Here is a 21805-nt window from a genome sequence, read left to right on the forward strand (position 1 = left end):
CATTGCTACAGAGATGCTGCCAGTTGGTCGGAGAAAGACGCAACAACTCTAGTTTACTTTTACTTTTCCTGCTTTCACTGCGTAGATGGGAAATTAGAGCTTAGATACGGGTGGGGGGGGAGGGAAGTAGGGTGGGTTGTGCTTGAAGGGTTTAATGCTTAGCAGGGGGAGGGGGCAGGCATGCCAGTCAAGATATGTCTTCTGTACTGTACTCTTAGGTTATCATTAAAACTTTTAACTCATGCATCTGTGCACTTGTGCAGTGAAGTTCTTTGAGATCTAAGTTGACAGTCTCAGTTTGACTGGAATCCTTTTTCACCTGAGAGCTGGACCTGAGTAACCGTTGACTCCCATCACCTGGGCCATGGCTACAGGTGTAGAGGGTACCAGTACTACAATGCCAACAGGGGAAAACCTGGAAGACCCCGCTAATGGGCATGGGCCCAACACAGACGTGTTGGATGGAGGAACTGCAGAAGACCCCGCTGACGGGCGTGGACCCAACACAGGTGTGTTGGATGGAAGAACTGTGGAGGTCCCTGCAGACGTGTGTGGGCCCAATGCGGAGGCATTGGCTGCAGGAGGGGCACTACCAGAAGAAGCCTCAGTGGCCTGGGGTTATTGGGAAATACCCCACGGGGATGAACTCTTTGCGTGGCATCAACTAGGAGGAGGATGGAACAACAGGACCGTTGGCGGGGCTGACTGTTTGTACAGACCTTTGATCTGGGGAAGGATATTCTCGAGGACACCAAGGACCTGATAGAGGAGGAATTAGAGCTGGGGGATTTGCTGGGAGAAAGCCCTGAGCGAACAGTGCAAGACCTTCGGGCAGAAGTGGGGGAGCTGAGATGCAGCATGGGGGGTCCAGAACTTCCTGCGGGAGACCATCCAGCTGGGTCAACCAGGCAATCGAGGCGGCAGACCAGATCAAGGGAGCCCCGGCATTGCCAGATGGGCAAGGAGCCCCAGCACTACTGGACGGGCAGGGAGCCCCAATACTTCCTAACGGCCAAGGAGGGCCCACAATTCCAGTTGGGTCAGGAGGCCGAGGGCCAACACAGCCACTACTACTGCCTTTTGGGCACGGCAGAGGGCCACCTGGAGAGATCTTGGTACAGCCACCAGGAGGAATTCCGCAGCCGTTGCTGCCGCCTGTTATTCCTAGTGGAGGGCCGCTGGGAGGGGTCCCAGTACAGCCAGCCAGAGAGCTGTTGGGGCTGCCATTCCAACAGCCGTTGGGGCTACGCAAGCTGGAAACCCGCTTTGGAGGGGACCCCAAAGAGCTAGGGTCTTTCCTAGTGCAAGTGGGAATGAGGCCACACCTTTCTAGATGAAACCAGCCACGCAAGTTACACAGGAAAAGTGTTTTTGTCATATATCAAAGGAATCACTGATCAGATAGGAAAGCTTAGGAAAAATTACAGCTTACAAACAGTATTCAGACCCACCAGAAAAATACAACAGATGCTATGTTCAGCAAAAGATAGTAGAGACCCCCTCACCTCTGCAGGTGTATACTGTATACCTTGCAGCTGTGGACAAGTTTACATCGAGACCACAAAGCGTAGCATCCAGACAAGAATAAAAGAACATGAAAGACACTGCAGACTTGGCCATCCTGAAAAATCAGCAGTGGCTGAGCATAGCCTAACTCAAACAGGACACAGTATCCTATTCCAGGACACTAAAATACTTGACCACACTTCCAACTACTTTGTCAGACTGCACAGGGAAGCCATTGAAATTCATAAGCATAAGCACAATTTCAACAGGAAAGAAGAGACTTTAAGAATGAATAGAGCATGGTTTCCAGTCCTGAAAAACACCAGGCTAACAAAACACTCTATACCTGACAATAGCCCTGCAGAGAAGATTAGCACATCAAGCACCAATCCATATGCAAAAGAACCTCCTCAGGATACAGTGAAGCCTCCCTCCACTGGCATTCCACACCCTGGGAAACTCTTACAGGACGACTCAGCTGAACCCCACCCCTCCTGAGTAGATATAAATGACCTGCCAACATCTTTTCCACACTGTGACACTGAGAGATCTCTGTCTTTTGGTGCTCCACCTCTGAAGATGCCAGCCACAGCTGCTGGTGAAACGTCAGGAACTACAATGCCAAGACCATGGCTATACAGCCCGGAAAATCCACAACAACCATTGTTCTCCGGCCGTGAAAGCCTTCGACAATATAAGTTACCTGAGTTCCCGACTGAGGGGACCTGCAGTGAAGTGGTACGTTACTCTCTACGCGGCCCGAGCCCTGAAGCTATAGAGTGTGAGAGACTTTTTGCTAGCGGTTAAGGCGCAGTATGAAGATCCTCTCAAGGGTGAGAAGACGAGGACTAAGTTGAAACACAGGCAGCAAGGGAACCGGCCAGTGCAGGAGTTTGCTGTGGAGTTCTGTGAGCATGCTGCCAAAGTGCGAGATTGGAACGAGGAGGTGAAGGTGGAGTTTTTTCGGGCTGGGTTGAATCCCAATTTAGTGGCTAAGACAATGATCTAAGATAACTCATGAACCCTGTTAGGGTGTATTCAGGTAGCCTGTGAGATTGAAAAACGGAAGCAAGTGGTGAAACTGCTCCGACTCCAGCATCAAGCAGGGCAAGTGAGGCGAGAAATGGGAGAGTACCGGCAGACAGAGGAGCTGCAGCCCCAAGAGCCTGTTACTCTGACTGAGAGGGAGAGGAGAATAAGGCGAGGATTGTGTCTAAAATGCGGGGCTGCTGGCTACTTTGCAGCAGATTGCCCTGGGGAGAAACCAACTATTCCTCAGAAGGAACAGAAAACCAAAGGCAGCTCGGGGAGGCGCCGCGTCCCATCTCAACGAGAAGGCAGCTGTGGCTGGAAAGGAAGAAGACCTTGTATGGCCTAAAAATGGCACCTCCACCAGCAGCGAGGGAGAAAAAGCCCAGCCAGCAGGAAATGAAGAAGACCTGCTATGAAGGGTGCCGAGCCGTAGGTCCGAAAGGAGAGGGCACTGCCGATGGTGAGACCACAGGGGACTTTGTTTTTCATCCCTATTACGTTAGCGAACCCAAAGAGAGGGACTCATATTAGGGTCCGAGCCTTAATTGACTCAGGGTGCAGTTGAGAATTAATAGCCTCTCCGTTAGTGACAGGATTGGGGCTTGAGTTGGTGCCGCTACCGGAACCGATCTGGTTTGAACTGATGGATGGAACCCTCATGAAGGGGCCCCCTCCCACTTACGAGACTAAATTAACCCCGCTGGGGGTGGGAAGTCATTGGGAGGAAAGAGACTTTATAGTGAGTCCAACCGCTAAGTTCCCAGCGGTGTTAGGAGTGCGTTGGCTCCAAGCTCATGAACCGTACATCCAGTGAAAAGTGGGGTGAATGTGTTTCCCGGTGGGAGATTGTAAACAGCATGTGGGGGATCCTGCATCTGTGGCAACTTACCAGGCCTCCCTCGAAGGACCCCCTTGCTCTCCTCACAAGTGCCCAGTGGACCACCTGACGCACACCACGGGTTCCATCCATAGGGAAGCCCGTTGCTTATATATGCAACAGGCTTGCAGACTTCTTGTCCTTTTTTGGCCTCTCCAAGCGGCTCTGGCAAACAGTCTCCCCAAACCCCCCTCCCTTGCCAACCCCAGGCTGCCCAGCAGCAAGAAGGAGAAAAAAGAAGGAAATGAGAAGATGGGCCCAGGAAAGCGGCCCGGACAGCTCAGCACTTCTCAGGCTTTCCCTGTCTGTTAAGAGCAGTTCTTGCCTCTCCAAGGCACTGCTTTAGATTCCAGGGCTTCCTGCTGCTCTGCCTATGCAGCTCTCTTGTCTTTGAGGGAAAGAGGAGAGGGGAAGACGACGCATCGGGACAGCTGGGGGCATCGGGGGGACTGATCGGGGGCTCTCTGGCCACCTTGTTTGCCATGAGTGGCTCACACACAGTGAAGGTGCTCCAGCAGGCTGAACCAGTGGAGCCAAGCCTGCCAGAGCAGATCCGGTGGGAGGACAGTTGAGTTGATGGCCAAGTCCTTCCCTTCTGAGCACGGCCAGCTCGCGGGCCCTGAGTGGGACACGGCACCTACGGCTCACAAAGGGCTTTTCTTTTTTTGCAGTCTGAAGCATGCTTGACTGTCGGGGAATTGGTTTGTCGAAAGCCTGCGTGTGTCTGTGGGGCCCCAGGGTGGGACAAGGGCAGCACAGCTTTGCTTGCTAGCCTGAGCCTGCATGCCAGGGGCTTCCTCACTCCTGAGGCAGCTGCCTGGCCCTGGGTCCAGTTCTGGGTGGGAGTCCTCAGGTGAGAGGCAGCTGCCCCCTGGGCCTTCTCCGGTGCCTGGACGGAGTGCCCTCTGTGATGGTCAGTGGCAGAGCAAAGCACATTCATTGTGTTGCCTTTTCCATAAGCCGGTGTAAGCGCATGCATGTTTGAAGAGCCAGTGGCTCAATAGCAGGAGAGCAGAGGCACGGAGGCAGCAGGCGTGGAGTCCTGACTCAGGCGTCAAAGGCCCAAGTGCTGCCTGGGGTGGGAGCTGTGAAGCAGACAAGGGGCCTGGGGCTCAGCAGCCAATGGCAAAGCCTCAGGCTCTCGGACTATGAAAACTGGGGTTGGAGGCCAGAGTCTGATTGTGTGTCGTGCTTTGGGGAGGGGGCTTTCCTAAGTGGCGTCTCTTGCTGTCTTTCCCTCCCTCCATTCAACACCACAGTGCCTTGTGCCTCTTCTCGTCTGTGCATGGAGCCTTGACCCGGGCGAGAGACCTGAAGAGCCTGAAGTTGACATGCCAGGCTTTGTGCCTCTGAACGAGTCCAGGGCCTCTTCTGGGGCTTGTTCTCCGTGTTGGAGCTTCAGTGCCAGGCGGTAAAGCTGCTCTCTGCTGATGCCAAGAGTTGGGTTGTGTTGTACAAGCCTAAGCGTGTAATAGAGCAGCCCCTACCTTGGGTGGTGGTAGTAAATCTGTTGTGACTTCTGGCCTGCTTTTTTACCATAGTTGGGAATGTCTCATGAACCGCGGGCTTTCTCCCACGATGTTTAAATACCAGCACAGGACCTGCCCCTCCCAAGCAGGGTGGTTGGGGGAGAAGAGGGAGTCCCTGGGTTCTGTTTCTAAAGCTAGAGCCTTTTCCTCTGGCACTGAAATGAGAAGCTGCCGTTTGTAATCATTTAATGATGTGGGAAGGGCAGGAGCCTGGCTGCACCAGGCCTGCCACAGGGACTCTGCATACATTGCCAGGCAGCGTGCAGAATGCAGACTCCGTGTTTGGGTTGCTTTGTACATTCCGTTCGTGCCTCTTGCATGTAGGAAAGGCCCTTCGTTCTGTGGCCGGTGACAGAAGCTGCAATTAAAGTTTGGTAGCAGATGCAGAGAAGAGCATGAGGCGTGCGAGTGTTGCGTTTGCTTCTCTGGGGTGCCTTCCTGGCACACTTCAGACTGATTTTCTCGTGCCCTGAAGGGGGTGTTGCGTGCTCCCAGGACTAACGGCGTCGTTTTCCTGAATAGCTAGAACTGGGATTTTTTTCAGTGTCCTAAATTAATTGAGATCAGATTTAAAATGAAACTAAAGTATGCTGTGCTAATTTTACATGCTGAAGCTATATCTCGAGTGTTTTCCAAGTAGCTGAGGGCAGCTGAATGACAGTGTTCAATTAAGCACTTTTCACGGGTGTGTGTGTGTGCGAATGTGTGTGAGGGAGTGAGAGACAAACCCCCCCCCCCGTTTCTCTTCCTGTACCTGGTTTGTCTGTATACTCGTGAGCATCTGACAGACTTGGCCCCCGCCCCCCCTGCCCCCCGGCTTCTGCTAGGATAAAAGTCCTTCGGTTCTTCAAGTGCCATGAGGGTCCTGCTTGGGTTGCGGCAAGCAGGCTGGCTCTGACACTCCTCCCTTGCAGAGAAGCTCCGCAGTTCCAGTGGAGGAGAGCAGAGCCAGGCACACAGCCCTGCGCTCCGGAGAGGGAAGTCGTGCAGAAAACATCCAAAAGAAATAATGTGTGTCCTGCAGTGGGCGGGACAGGCAGCTGAACTGTTGTTCGCCCCTGTCGAGGTGACAAATGGTGTCTTGTATGTGGTGAAGGAGGAACAACGCGGCAGCATGGCAGAACTAGGGCACTTTTTGAGCAGGGCAGGCCTCGGATTCCACCAACTGCTCGGAGGCTGTCTGTTGGTGCTTGGTAGGTTGTCAGCGGCCACCTTTCTGTGGCCACTCCCTTGACTAGCTTTCGAGGCGGGTTGAGTAGACACGTTATTGGGGCCTTCCAGGACATCCTCCTCTCGTGAAGCTGCCGAGAGTGGTCTCCATGGTTCTTCCCGCTACCTCTGGCAGCAAAGTCGCTGCTTTCCCAGCAATGGGCTAGAGCAGCATCCGCCCCTCTCCTTTGGCTTGTGATTAGACCAGCTTCGTGACCCGCTAAATTACTGGGGAGAGTTCCAACGCAAATGCTGCCAGGGCTCACACCACCAGAGGGTGCTCAGCAGAAGGGCGTTGCCTGTAGCACAGGTTCAGAATTCTTGCCAAGGACCAACTCTGCAGGGAGGGTCTTGCCTGGCTGGGCCCCAGAAATTAAGAAACTGGTAAGAGAAAAGTCTTGGCTAGAGTTCAGACACAGTCACAGTGTATCCTTTGAGAATCGGGACCTGGTTTGTGCTGCGATGTGGAAGTATAAGGACTGGGACAGGGGGCTGAAAGGATAGGCGGGTCTAGAGCAAGCCAGGCAAATGCGTTCCGCCCAAAGCCCAGTGTGACTGGAGGCGGGCAAACAGTGGCCTCCGGGCAGAGGCCGGGTTGGGGCTCAGGCTTTGCACTGTACACCAAAGGAGACATCAAGGGTGGCTGTGTAGCACAGCAGAGGACTTTCTGGAGGGCAGCGAGGGACTATTCCTGCCAGAGGATAGGCATGCTGAGAATTTCATGGTGAACACCGCTTACTTGGACTCGCTCGCTTACACCCAAGGTGAGCTGCGGACAGGATTGCCTCGATGCTCCCTGGCTAAGTTCGTCATGAGTACAGCACCGACCCAGGGGGCAGCTTTATTCCTATGCAGCAGCTGCTTGAGAGTTGCACCAGGCATGGGCTTGGTGAGAAGCCAGCTTGCCATTTCCAAGGATGCCTCTCTGGGCATCCAACAAGGAAGCCATGGCTCTGTGCGTGCTACAGTTTGACCCAAGTCCCGCAAGAGTGTCTCGGGTGGGGGGACCGCTGTGTGCAGTTCTGTTGGGCAGGATCGGGAGGAGTGTGGCTGTGAGGTAGTGGCCAGAAAGAAGCGGTTTTCTGATAGCCCCTTTGCTCAGAAAGGTTTGCCGTCTGACCAGATGATTCCAGCATGTTTTCCATGGCTGTGTCTTGAGACCATTTGCCAAGGCAGAAAGTAGCTGCCTGCTCATAGCCTGCTCCCAGAGGGTTGATGGGATTTCTCTCCAAACCGCTTTAGGAGGGCTGCTCCAGACCCACGGCCGACGCTCTTCTCCTTTCGCCTGGAGCAGGGGATGGGCAACACGTGGCTGGCGGGCACTCCGGCAGTGCCTCCGGTGGCAGCTGAGGAGAGCCGGGAGAACCAAGCAACAAGGGGCACGCTGGCAAAGGGGGTTCTCCCTGCTGTAATTAAAATATTTCAACCTAGACACACAACGATATATATATATATAAAGTGCTACCAGCAAAGGGCTCCCAGTAAATACATTCAGTGTAGTAAATATAACAATACCAGCATCCTCCTGGGAGGGCTGAGAAGTTGACCTTGAGTGCCCAGGTTCTCGCAGGCCGTATGTCCAACCCCCAGAAAGGGCGGGGGGGGGCAGTACTTTGAACGACATGTACTACCGTTTGTTGATAATGTGTCATTCCTAACACAGTCTTCGTTATACCTCGAACTGGGTTTTTATAATAAATCTTCGTTAAACCAACCAGTGGAGTTTCTTGTAGAATATCTTGGCAGGGCCCTTACAGGAGCCTTCCCTGGCTATCAGCCAGCTGTTCAGAGGACAAAGGGCTGTTTGTTCACGTCCCTCGGTGATGTGGCTCGGTGTAAAAGAGCTGTGCTGCTTCTGAAGAGGGGTTTCTAACGTCCAATGTCAGGCTAGGAGCCAAGCTGGTCTTAGACCAGTTCGAGAGGCTTCGGTAGCTGGTCCTTGTCTCAGGAGCCTGGTATATCACTCTGTTCGTTTCATGTTGAAATTTCACCAAGAGCTCTGTGTTTCTTTTAAGTCTTGGGACCTCTTATTCAGCTTATGACTGATACTGTCCCAAGCCCTCCTGGTGTTGACTGAGTGACTCATTTTTTCCATCAGGGCTGTTGGCCAAGGATACCACTGAGACTTCTATAGGCTTGTTGGCCGGTGGGTCGGATGATGAGTCTGTGACTGAACACGTCCTGTCTGTGTGTTTTGTTATAACAGGGAACAGTTGCTGCTACCTCTAAGAGAATCCAGGGCTGACATGTATGTCCCATGCAAGAGCCCCGGGTGCCAGCTGGTGACCTCTCTCAAGAGAGGGAAGGGAGAGAGGGGTGGTGCTACTGCAGCACTGGGGCCTGCAGTTCCCGGGAACATGCGGCCTTGCTGTGGCCCCTGTGTAGGAAGGAAATTTGCCAACTTCTTCTGGCCGCCAGGTACGTGGGAGGACAAGCGCCCTCTTCCATATGAGAGTCTGGCTTCACGGTTGTCGTTCTGCCTCTGGAAATTAAGGCAGGCAGCACTGTGGCAGCAGGGGCTAGGCTTTAGGGCAGCTGACCATCAATGTCGGGTTTTGGGGGGGGGGATTCTAATTCAAATTTAAATAAATAATTTAAACAACGTTAGCAGAAAAAGGCAAATGCAGCATGTACACACCTGAACCCTTTGCAAGCACTGGGGGTTGGTTGTCCAGGCTTCAGATCCCATCTTTAGCCCACCGGATAGGATTGACTTGCAGCAAAGCAGCCCTGGCGGCGACAGAGAAACAGCCGGTCTCTACGTATGCGGGGCAAAAATTTTTTCCCACCCCGTCATCACTGTAGGCGACTCATGGGCTGCCACCAACAGCTCTGAAAGGGGGGGGGTCTTAGAGACGTATCTGTTGCTTGTGGGTGGGTGTGATGTGCCGCCAAGTCACCTCCGACCCGTGGCGACCCTATGAAGGAAAGACCTCCAGAATCTCCTCTCATTAACAGACTTGCTCAGATGCTGCAAACGGGAGGGCGTGGCTTCTTCGACGGAGTCCAGCCGTCTCGTTTTAGGCCTTCCTCTTTTCCTGCTGCTTTCCACGTTTCTCAGCATTATTGACTTTCCCGGGCAGTCTTGTCTTCTCATGATGTGACCAAAGTATGATAGCCATCTATTGCTTAGAGATGTAAAATGTCTGGAAATTTTGAAGCTACAGTTAAAGAAAAAAGTTTTGGGGGGGGGGGAATTAACAACATAAAATACATCATTTTTAATTCAGTAAGAGTATACAATTATACTATTTGACATATTTATGAAATACAACATTATCAATAGCTTCATTTTCTTTAAGGAAATCTTCAAGTATGTCCAGTACTTGAGAGAGAGTTGCCAGTTGCTGTGCCCTTATGACACCACACAGCACGTATTTCTCTAATTTTTGCTAAAAGTTGAAGGTAGAAAACAAAAGAAAATGCATTATTTGAACAGAAACTCTTGAGTCACAATAGGTTGGACTGCCAGCATGTTTGGATATTATGCTAAACTCTATGGCATTGAAAACATTGAACTGTTTGATAATGTAAAATCAAAAAGAGTCCAGTAGCACTTTAAGACTAACCAATTTTATTTTAGCATAAGCTTTCGAGGATCACAGTTCTCTTCGTCAGATGCATCTGACGAAGAGAACTGTGGCTCTCGAAAGCTTATGCTAAAATAAAATTGGTTAGTCTTAAAGGTGCTACTGGACTCTTTTTGATTTTGCTACCACAGACTAACACGGCCAACTTCTCTGCATGTTTGATAATGTGTTATCATTAAACACGTTATGGCATATTGTTTTCCCCCCAAATTATTTACATTTATATAAAAATATTCTTGAAAACGTGGTATGCCTCTACGGAATAAGAGGGTTTTTTCAGTGCTCCTCAAAAGTTTCCAGTTTTTCCATTTCCATTCCATTTCCATTAGACTTTTTTCATGCAATACATGTGAAAAGCTTTCCATAAAAAGCATTTTACTAGTTCTAAAAGAGAAAATATTTCATAGGAGGCTTTTTCAGCACTCCCTGATTTTTCCTTTGGATTTTTTCTTCTTTTTTGCTTTGGAAACACGGGAGGAAAGTCTTTGAGGAAAAATATTTTCTGTCCTGGGCCTTCACGTGTTAAAGAAGACTTAACCCTTGCAGAAGAGAAGCAGCAGGGCATGAGGGGAGGGGGCTCCCCTGGCATGGGCAAGCCATCCAGTCTGGTAAAATGCCCTCTCAGCATAGGGCGGGGGGGAGTGAGGATGGCCCAGGCGGAGAACTCAGCCGGGTTCAGGATCCTGGAGAGGTTAATCCTGCCTGGCTTGGGAGCAAAGTTTAATCGATCCTCCAGTGCCAGGTGCAAAGTATGTGATGAGAAGCCGAAGGCCTTCTGCACAGCCTTTACCTTGATGGCTTGGATCAGATGCCCTTCCAGGCAAATCTCAGCTGTGCATTAGCATTGCTTAGGAATATTTTTGTATCTTCTGTCTAAAAATACCTACCTGTTAGGATTCATGTTCCATGAAGACTAATTGAAAACAATTTTTTTTTTCAAGTTCTGGCAAGTGAAAAGTGCATCTTAAGCGTTAGTATCTACAAACTGAATTGTTAATGAGTTTAGGCTGTAACGAATGAAAAATGAGAAAATTATCAGTATCTAGAAGAAACATTTCTGTCTCTGTACTGTATTAAAACCCAAGCTTTGCCACTCAGTTAGCATGCCATTTTATTTGAACTCCCCGCCCCACTATGCAGCTTTAGCTCTGTTGACTGAAAACAGGCTTCTGTGCCCCCCTCCCCTGCAATGATCTGGAGAGGTGGGGGTCTTCTTTGGGGAGGAGGAGGAGGCCGTTTGGGAGCGCCATCCTGCCTTGGGCTGCATTTGTAGGCACCCTTCTTCACAAACAGAGGCTTCCTTGTGAACTTGGAAATGCATGGAAGGAGCAGCATACGGTATTTACTCCAAAGGAAAACTATTTTTCCTCCCACCTAGGAGTGCTGTCAAGAACAAGAGGGTCATCTGACATAAACTTGGAAGTTACAAGTGTGTATAGTAGTAGATTTTTTTGTGTGTTATGTTAATTTGCCTTGAGACTAGGAGTCACGCTTGTTTTTCAGCCTTCAGGATATTGTATTTTAATAACCTTGTTTTCTAGGTATCTCTACAGAAGTAAAATTTCCAGAAATTTTTAAGCCACGGTGGTAACATGTTTATTTTTTAAAAAAGAAAGAAAAGAAACAGGGGGAGGGGACTGAAATATATGCAGTGCTTATTTTCCTATAAAACCTAAACTATTTTAACACCATAAAGGTGTAAGTTATAACTTAGAAAATAAAATTGTACAATTTGGCATATTTATGGAATTTAAAAAATACAAATACTTTGGTTTTTTTACAAGGAAAATTGCAAACACACACACACACACTGCTTGAAGAGCTGCAGACTGCTGTACCCCATGTTGCCTGAGCGCACGCCCCTTAATTTTGCTGTCCATAGGCCCCGCGTTATGGTCTTAATGTCTGTGCTGGAATACACTGCGTTGCGTTTACTTCAGAATTAGTGTTCTACTTTTAACTTTTTTTCTGCCTCTAGCATTAATAGCTTAATGATTATTTTGTTTTATTTTCTTCTATATACTACTTCATGTCTGAAAATTGGCTTAGAAATTTCATAAATAAAATCTATTGAAAACAATGTCACACAAACAGAACAGCTTTTGTGATCCACAACCCCAAAATATTCTTTCGAGTCTGAACGCTGAACTATTCAGTAGTGTGTTGTCAGCACATACATCATAGCATTTTAATTATGTACAAAATTAGTCACCTAAAAGTATCAGCACCTCAAGTCTCTAATCAGAACCAGAGTCTGATACCGAGCCTTCGTTTTAGTCCTCAGGCGGCTCTTTGAGGTTTGCGCGAACTGAACCAGGCCTGTCGATTCATTCACACCTTCTAGGTGCTGAAAGCATCTTATATGGCTACAGCAGGCCCATCTTGTCTTTAAAAGCATTCCACTTATTCTAAAAGAGAAAATATTTCATAGGAGGTTTCTTCAGGTCTCCCCAACGTTTCTAATTTTTCCAATTTTCTGCAGGTGAGGGATTGGAAAAAAAGACTGGGGGGAAATGTTTTTCCTCTGTATATTTCTATTGTTCCATTAGTAGGGTAGTGAAAACCAAGGTGGGTTGAGAAGAATTCGAAAAAGATGATAGGAAGTTGGCAACAAAATGGCAAATGAGGTTCAGTTTAAGTGGGCGTAAAGAGATTCACTTTGGGGCAGAAATCCGAACTGCGTATGTTCTGATAGGACTTGAACTGGCATTGGCCGACAAGGGCGTCATTGCGGAGATTAGAAAAAACATTGACACAATGCGGAAACTGCTGCGAAAAAGGCAAATTCCATGCCAGGGATTACTGGGAAGGGGATTGGAAAGAAAGCTTACGACGACTGTGTGGTGTGACTGAGTTTGACGTAGCGTGTACGATTCTGATTGTCCTGTCTCAGAGAGGATATCGGAGATCTGAGAAATGGGCCTGAAATGATCCGAGGTCATAAGAAAACCCTTGAAAAACATGGGCCTTCTTAAGTTAGAAGAAAGATTGGGCGGGGGGGGGTGTCCCCTGGCACTGAGCGGGAAAGGGCTCCCCCTCCCTGCCTCACAATACCAGCCCTTGGGGGCTGCCAATGAAGGAAAGTGCTTCAGTCAGCACTCGCTGGCAAACTCGCGGGTGTAGCCCATGGGGATGGCTGGGAGCAGAGATGGCTTTCAAAGGGTACGAACAAAATGTTTGAAGGACCAATCTCTCCACAGCTACTAGTCAAGATGATTAACTAGTACCTCCATGGCAGCAGACTTCCCAGGAGTGGAGGCCAGCAGTAGGTTGGGGATTCCCAGAAGTGCCTGGCTTGTTCTAGTGGGAAGTGGGGTGCTAGATGGAGGGGCTTTTGTTCTGGCTGAGCAGAGCTCCCCTCTTCACACCCCATTTGTTTTTCTGCAGTGGAGGGCTGGGGGCATCTCTCAACATGTGCCCTTCTCCTGCAGCAGTTGCTAGGCAAATCTTGGCACACTCCAGAAAGGGCCGCTTCTGGAATGGCGTCCACGTGATTCTCCACTTTGGCGAGGAGCAAACAGGCTGGCATTTGCTGGTGGTGCCACTTTAAGTCGGTTTTCTTGCAGTCGGTTTTCTTGCAGTCGGTTTTCTTGCAGTGTGCTTTTTAATTTGGCCTGAAGCAGAGGAATTCCCACTGCAACTCCCAGCTGCGGCAGCGGTTTGGAGTTAATGTGGACGCTTGCTGAACTGCGTGGCTGCCTTTTACGATCCTCTGCCACCTTCCCTTCCACAATGAGATGCTCCCAAGTCTGGCATCAGAGTGTTTCTGTCCTCCTCTCACCTGCTGGAATTTGCCCTCTGGCTGCCCAGAGTCTTCGCTGGTCCCATTTGCTGGGCCTGGCGCAGATGGTCCAGGTGGCCTGTCTTTGTCCTGGATTGCTGGAGCTGGTGGGGCTGTGGAGACCTCTGCTGGGAGATGTTGGGAGTGACCCGGGGGGGGGGGCGGCAGGGCGGGTGATGCTGCCTCCAGGCGGATGAAGCGGCCCTCTGTGCAGCTGCCCATGTGCACTCCGAGCTCCCTGTTCACTGTGGGAATGGACTGTGTTTATGGCCCTGCATTGCTTCGCTTTGGTGAGGCCCCTGGCCAAAGGCGTGGTGCAAGACTGTAGCTGAGCAAGGCTGCTAAAACGAGAACTTCCAACTTGAGAGCAGTGTGGAAGACCAGCACCAAGGGATGTCTTGCCCGTGAGCTTCTCTGGCTACTCCCAAGGCAGAGTGCTGGGCTGGAATAGCCTTTGGGTCCAGTCCAGGAGCTCCACTCCTTGAGTCTGGAAAAGCTGGGGATCTCGGCGAGGAGCGAGAAATGCAGGGGAGCTGTTGTGCCTCAGGGTCGGGGGGTGGGTGGGTCCCACGCGGCCCTGCTGGGTCTTTTCCAGTGCCAGCACCTTTGCTGGGCTGGCTTGCAAGGCACAAAAGGGTTAGCAGCAAGAGGGTCTCCGGTGGAGTCGGCTGGGGATTGGAATGGGGGCAGGGCGAGGGGAGGAGGGGGCAAAAACACAGTTTGGCCTAAAATGGAATTCCTCTGATAAGGAATTCAGAAGCAGCAAGCAAATAATCATATGCGCTTTAATAATCTTTATTTTACAGGAGCATGTTGCCGGGGCAACCAGATGTAAGTAGCAGAACGGCACCGTGCTGATCTCAGAAGCAAATCTGCAGACAGAAATTCTCTGCCTGCCTTTCACTCTCTGGCAGGGTAATGACAGTCCTTATTTTTCATGCACCGATTTCATAATTACTTCAAAGGATCCTTTCCGCATTGCCTAGTGCTCAAGTGAGCTGTTGTGCTGGGGAAGGGGGGGGGGATCCTTAAACGGTCAGTTCTGCAGTGGCTCTCTTGGCCTTCTCGAGATCACCTGCTGGCACTGCTCATTTCCTACTTGGCCCAACAAGGTAGCTGTTGGGGTCAGGCAGAAGTCAGGAACTGATTGCGTTAATTGGAAAGTATTGGCAAGGTGCATATTTGGTGTGTTGGGGGCGGGGGAGAGAAGGTTAGCATTTTTAAAACAGAGCAAATTGAATTTTCCTCAGGAGAATAATGAGGCCCCCAGGCCATGAGCTGTGAAAGAACCATCTCCTTCAATAGCCTTTCTTATAATGGATTTTGCTCTCTTGCTGGAAAGGTGATGTTTGCCCTTACGGACACCCCTTGGACTCGATTAGCTGATCTGGGAAACTGGCTGGTCTGAAAGCATTAAAAATACAGAGATTCCTGGAGCTGCAGAAGCCGCCCCCCCCCTCCCCAGCTGACAGCAGGGTTGCTGCGGCTGATCTCCTGGAGGGCCCTGTTGCCTGCCCGTCCCCTGGGATCAGGGGCCAGGGGCTGGTGGGGAGCTTGCAGGGCGGGGTACCAGGATTCCCTGCTGGCCCCAACGTCCACTAAGCGGAAAGCTGAGGCCAGCTAGCACGGAACACTCCTTGCATGTCCCCTCCTGTGGAAGGTGCGTCTGGGTGAAGCTGCCTTGGCACTGAGGCTGTGAAGGGGAGGTTCATTTTACTGTAAGGCTTTGCTTATAACCCCCCCCCCGCCCCCCCCCCCCCGATGCATGGTGCCCAGGGAGCAGGTGTTGTGTTGCAGTTCTTTGTGAGCTGGGGTCTGCAGACTGGTGGAGCAATGTTCTGGGAAGGCTGAGGGAGTAAATCCAGCTGTGGAATAAGGTGGGAGCCGAGCAGCCATTAGGTCGCAGAATGCAAGACCGCCTCTGGGGGCAAGAATGCCATGGGTCTCTTTCTACAGATTCACGAGGGAGAGGGCTGCTAGCCTTACTGACTAAGGGGACTCTCCATCTTCAGAGGCACACACTGCTGAAACCTGATGCTGTGAGGCAGCACGAGGGGAGGCCTCCGCCTCTGTCCCTTGTTTGCTGGCCTGCTGGGGCAACTGCCTGGCCACTGGGTGAGGCAGAATGCTGGACCGGATGGACGCCTGGTCTGATCCCGCTGGTCTCTGCTGATGTCGTAGGGCAGACCTCAAGAAGAGACAGAGTAGCCTTGGGCAGCTACAAGAGACTTTTCTTTGTGGCCTCTATTCTTGTCCTCCAGTGGCTCAGGTGAGATGGGCAAAATAGAGTGGAGACAAAAGTAAAAGTTGCCATCTCCTTTCTTTCAGCATCTGATATCACTCCACTCTCCAAGATACGAGGAAGATGGACTCACATTCTAGCTGTATCTGAAGAAGTGAGCTGTAGCTCACGAAAGCTCATGCCCTGCCACAAATTTTGTTAGTCATGGGTGCTACGGGACTCTTGCTCTTTTCTACTGTCTCCTTTCTGTGCAGGCGTGCATCTTCTTTTTAAGAAGCTTAAATGCAGGGGGAAGCAAAGGGGTGAACATAGTATTTTCGAACTATCCACATATGGCGTAGCCTTATACTCAGCCACACTCCTGGCAGGGAGAGTTTTTTCCCGGCACCTGCTACTTGAAATCACAGCTTGAGAGGCCAGGGACTGAGCATGCAGTCTTCTGTGTGTAAAGCAGGGGTCCTGCTACTGAGGCAGAGCCTCTGCCTCTTTTGGAAGTAGAGCAAGTGAACAAAACCTCACTGAAAAAACAGCGTCCTGTAAAAGCCAGGGTTCACGTGGGCGTGCGTTGGACCATTGCAGGTGAGATGTGTGAAGCCTGGCTGGAGTAACCAGACTTGGTGTCAGCAACACAGCAAAAGGGTAAGAAGAGGGTGAAGGGATGCTAAAAGGGTCGCCTGCATCCTGGCTGAAACCAGAGCCTCAGAACTTGGCAGCGCACTGGGCTGAGTGGCCGAGTCCCGTACTGTGCAGTGTGTGGTCAGATGCAGCAATCGGGGCAGGCGGTGGCGGTGGAATTCCCACACGTAGAAGGCAGGGGATGCACCGCGTCTGGAGGGGGACATCTCATTTCCCTGACCCACTACTTCCTCTTTCCCTTTCCTGGCACCCCCCTTAGCCTCTCCCCGTTGCCTGCTTCTTTCTTTCCTTCCCACCCGCCAGCCAATCTACCTCTATTGGCCCCTATCTTTAACTATTTTATTATTATTTATTTATTTACGCAGTGTGAGATTAGTACAGTCGATATGAAGGACATTTCCATAAACAATGCCATAGGGTAAATAAACGCAAGTTTACAAAGACATAGCATTAGCAAGAATCCAATACAGAGTTGGAGAAATGCTGAGACAGAACAGAAGCAATTCTGGGGCTGACATTGGACCACGTGAAGCACAGGCAGCTCATAGGAGCACCTATTCAAGCCAACAGGGAGTACGTAAGGCAACATGGTGAAGCCTGTGGTCTATGGTCTCTAGTCCCTAACTCATTCGCGAAGCGTCTGAGACCCCTCCCTGCAATACAAAAGCCTTTTTGAATAATTTGGTTCTGCATCATTTGCAGAAATCTAGGCGGGGGGCAGGGGGCTCTCCTGACCTCCTCAGGCCTCACAGCGGATTGTCTGTTCTTGGGACTAATAGCCAAGTAGCCCTGATCTATGGATACTTATATCAGGAGACTGGAGCCATGAATGGACAAGATATATTTTCATACATGCCTGAAAAATGCCCCAGATTTGCAGAAAAGTCTGAAATCCCAAAAAAGTACATTGGGAGTTAGAAAATTTAAAATTATAAAAGGAGCATCTGTAGCTTTAACCAGATGCCCTCAGTGGCTGTTGCTAGGCAACCATAACAGTTTGGGTAGTGTTCTAGGCTTAGTTGCCATCCATTCTGTCTAATCTAGACCAGTGTTTCTCAACCTTTTTCCGAACGTGGCCCCCTTCCGACCTTGTTTCCTTCCTGTGGCCCCCCCTGTACTACCGATATAAAGGTAGCTATTTTATATGCCAATAAAGGTGTTGTACTTGAAGGAAGCTATTTCAGTGTCTTGTTTGTAAATAGCCAAGGGTTACACTTGCATGAAGAAACAGCACCCCACACACTGTCTTTTCTGTTTTCTTTTCTCGGTCACTTCTCTGTTTTCTTCACTTCTCACTTCCTTCTGTGGCCCCCTAATCTCGTGCCATGGCCCCCCATTTATGCAATTTTTACCTGTGGCCCCCTTGGAATATCCTGGGGCCCCCTGGGGGGCCATATGGCCCCAGGTTGAGAACCATTGATCTAAACAGCATTCCGCCTTCCATTTTGCTGCGTATACTACTCTTGCTGCTGTCACCATATATTTAAACAATTCACTATGTATTTTATATTACTTCGTAAGATATTTAATAACATTTTTAGACTTCAACAACAAAGTCAAACTTTAGTATCTTTTGCATTTCTTCATGTAGTTCTATCCAATATTTCTTTGCTTAGATGCATGTCCACCACCTGTGATAAAATGATGCATCTGTATTTTAATATTGCCAACATTTTCCATTGTAATCCTTTTGCAGTGTCCTTAGGGGTAATATACCATCTGAAGAACATTTTATACCAATTCTCCCTTAATATTTGACATTCTGTAAATTTTATTTCTTTAATCCATAAATTTTCCGACTGGCTCATACATATATTTTCTCTGAAGTTTTGCATCCTTTTTATCATACAATTTTTACTTGTTCTGATTCTGTGGCATACTGCAATAAGATTTTATATACTTTTCCTAATAGGTGTTTTGAATCTAGTTGTTCAAACACTGTTTTCTCTCTTAACTGGCCACCTTTTTTAGATAGTTAATCTTTAAGCTTAGACCCCATTTGATAATATAACAGCCATGAAATGTTTTTTTCCTTAAGCTTGAATTCCTTGCCACATTTTTATTTTTCTCTTGTTTTTCATGTATTCATTATTTATATAATCAGTTTTATTTCTTATAATAATATCATAAAAAGGCATCAGTTGGGGACGTCAGTGGCAAACTTAATCTATTGCTGCATTGAAACCATGTTCTTAGTAGTCCGTCCCTCAAAATATGCGTGCCATCTTGGTTTTGAATAGTTTTTAATGAGTTCTTGATCCATAAACGATTATGAATTCTTCTTTGGTATCAAGTATCTCCAGTTTTATATTTCTTCTGTTTGGATTTATAATCCAATCAGATCTCCATACTAGTGCAACTGCTTGATGATACAGTTTAATATTTGGTACTGCTTCCACTCCGGCTTTTTTCATCTTGGAATATTTTAAATCATGCCATACAACATCATTTATCCTTTTCTGCCATTTTTAAAGATCTTCTCATCTATATGAATTGGTAACATTTGGAACCGAAAGTTCAGTTTTGGTAATATATTCATTTTAACAGCAGAGATTCTTCCTAGCTATGAAATAATCACTTTTTCCCATGTTTGCAGATCTTCCCAAATATTTGACTGGTTTGCTGGTGACAGCACAATCTGTTATTTTTTCGGTTTCTCCTTGGTCTGTTCTGGTTGCCGCTAGTAACACTATCTTAGTCTTCTTTTTGTTCAGTTTATATCTAGAATACAATCCAAATGTAAATATGTGTTTTGTCACTGATACAACAACATCCGCGTAACTTTTCATTTTGTATGCTTTTCTGCCTTCTTTTATTCTGAAAATCTTAGTGTCTTGCCTAATTTTCACAGCCAATATTTCTGATATTGGTAGTGTTTAGAGTTTCAAAGTAGGATGTGGGAGACTCAGGTTCGAATCACCACTCTGCTGTAAGAGCTCACTGGGTGACTTTGATCCAGTCACACGCACCCAGCCTAGCCTACCTGTCAGGGGTCTTGTGGGGATGATATGGAGACAAGGAGAATTATGTAAGTTGCTGTGGAGCAAGGCAGTACATAAATGAAGTAAATTAATAAACATGAATGAAAATGAGAGGCAGATGAAAGGTGTTTAATGGGTTTGAAGGAGGGAAGGATGTAGGGAACGGTGAGCATTCGGAACCTGCCAGGAGGAGGGAAAGCGGAAGGCGTGTGAGGAAGGGGGCAGAGGGGAAAGGGCAGTGCCTCCAGCTACTGGGCCAAAGGGGAAAGGCTGCCAGTGGAAGGAAGGGAGAACGGTGAGGGCGGGGCTGGCACAGGTGAGTGGGAAGAAGAAAAAGGAAGCAGGAAAACGGGGGGGGGGTGGCTGGGGAAGGGAAAGAGGACACAGTGGGGGAGGGGGAAATGAGATGCCCCCTCCAGTCCTTGCAGGTCACCCACTTGTCTTTATTCTTTATTTACTTTGCCCTCCAGCGCCCACCATTCCCCATTTTATCTTCGGAACACCCTGTGAAAGAGGTGAGGCCGAGGGGTGGGTGGGCTGCTGCCCTAAGATCACCCAGTGAGCTTTCCTGCCAGGGCAGGGCTTTGATCCTGGTCTGCGACCCCCGACACCAGGCTGGCTTTTGTAGGGTGGCTGCTATTGGACAGCAGTGAGTAGCCAGGCTTGGGGAAGGCATGCAAGTCACAAGGTAGCATGTCACTGCCGGGTGGTTGCTGGCCACCCTGTCCTCCGTGGATCCTCCCTCAGAGGGCAAAACAGCCCATGAAAGGTCCTGCCCCTCCCCTGCCTTTTACTGCCTGGAACCGAGACTGGGTGGCTGGCAGTGATATTGGGATTGCCCAGCAACAGCCACTGAGGGCATCCATTTCTTAAAGCTGTAGATACCCTGCCTTCTGTTGTTTTGGGGTGGTTAACCCCCCCCCCCCTTTCCGGTTTTTTTTTTTAAGGGATTCAGATTTTTCTGCAAGCCTGGGGCTTTTTCCCTTGTCTGTCACAGACCTACCCTCCAGATTTCAGTATCCACACATATGGCCATGTTGAAAATCAGATACACTGATGGAACTGAGTGCAGGGAGAGGTCCAGTGTCTGGATGCCAGTGGAGAGGAAATGGCAGCTACATGGTGGGACCCCGGGGGAGTGAACCACCCCCTGGCTTCATAAGAACTTCAGAGTGGTCCATCCAGCCCAGCTACCCATTTCCCACTGCAGCCAACCAGTTGCCCTTGAGGACCAGCAACCAGGCACAGAGGCCAAGGCCGCCTACGGACCCTGCCTCCTCTGCCTCTAAATGCGGAGGCTCCTTTTAGTCACGATGGCCAGTAGCCACCTGCGCTCATGGCCGTCACTGGCCCTGCTGGCACTGAATTCCAGTTTAATTATTCAGTGCCTAAAGTATTTCCTTCTGTCTCTCCTGAACCTTTTGGCTATCAACTTGATTTACTTACTTTCATTTATAGCCTCCCTTTTTTCATTGAGACCTATCTGCACTTCAAGCAGATAACACAAGGCATCCAGTAACAATGCAACAGGACTAGGTTGTGTGTGGTGTGCCGTCAAGTCGCCTCCATCCTATGGCGACCCTCTGAAGGAAAGACCTCCAAAACGTCCTCTCATTAGCAGACTTGCTCAGATCCTGCAAACGGGAGGGCGTGGCTTCTTTGACTGAGTCCAGCCATCTCGTTTTAGGTCTTCTTCTTTTCCTACGGCCTTTCACTTTTCCTAGCATTGTTGACTTTTCCAGAGAGTCTTGTCCTCTCATGATGTGACCAAAGTACGATAGCCTCAGTCTTGTTATTTTAGCTTCTAGGGAGAATTCACGCTTGATTTGATCTAGTACCCACTTCCTTGTCTTTTTGGCTGTCCAAGGTATCCGCAAAACTCTCCTCCAGCACCACATTTCAAAGGAATCCATTTCCTGTCAGTGTTCTTCACTGTCCAACTTTCACATCCATACATGGTAATGGGGAATGCCATCGTTTGGATTATCTTGATCTTGGTTCCCAGAGAGAGATCTTTATCTTTAAGGATCTTCTCTAGGTCCCTCACAGTGGCTCTTCCAAGTCTCAATCATCTTCTGATTTCTTCATTGCAGTCTCCCTTTTGGTTGATGATTGAGTCAAGGAATAGAAAATCTTGTACAATTTCAATTTTCTCATTGTCAACTTAAAAATTGTGTAATTCCTCAGTAGTCATTACTTTTGTCTTCTTGATGTTCATCTGTAATCCTGCTTTGGCGCTTTCTCCTTTAACCTTCATCAGTAGCTGTTTCAAGTCTTCACTATTTTCTGCCAGTAATGTGGTGTCGTCTGCATATCTCAAATTGTTAATGTTCTGGAGCTGCATCTCATGACTAGCTTGGAAGTGTAAAAGGCAGAAAAACATGGGATGCGAAATGGAAATGAACGCGCAGTAAAGACCGAG

General features: G+C 49.1%; 1 protein-coding gene across 1 annotated transcript in view; it reads left to right on the forward strand.

Annotated features, from left to right (window-relative positions):
- Positions 1-431: 431 nt before the first annotated feature.
- The window catches only part of PMFBP1 (polyamine modulated factor 1 binding protein 1), a 78200-nt gene continuing 56826 nt past the window's right edge, over positions 432-21805 (forward strand). The window contains exons 1-5 of the mRNA XM_055000284.1: positions 432-509; positions 718-1213; positions 2307-2452; positions 2549-2706; positions 3795-3971. Of these exons, the coding sequence (XP_054856259.1) occupies positions 432-509; positions 718-1213; positions 2307-2452; positions 2549-2706; positions 3795-3971 (1055 nt within the window). The remainder of the gene's footprint in view (positions 510-717; positions 1214-2306; positions 2453-2548; positions 2707-3794; positions 3972-21805) is intronic.

This window comes from Eublepharis macularius, chromosome 16, assembly GCF_028583425.1.
Source record: "Eublepharis macularius isolate TG4126 chromosome 16, MPM_Emac_v1.0, whole genome shotgun sequence".
Taxonomy (NCBI): domain Eukaryota; kingdom Metazoa; phylum Chordata; class Lepidosauria; order Squamata; family Eublepharidae; genus Eublepharis; species Eublepharis macularius.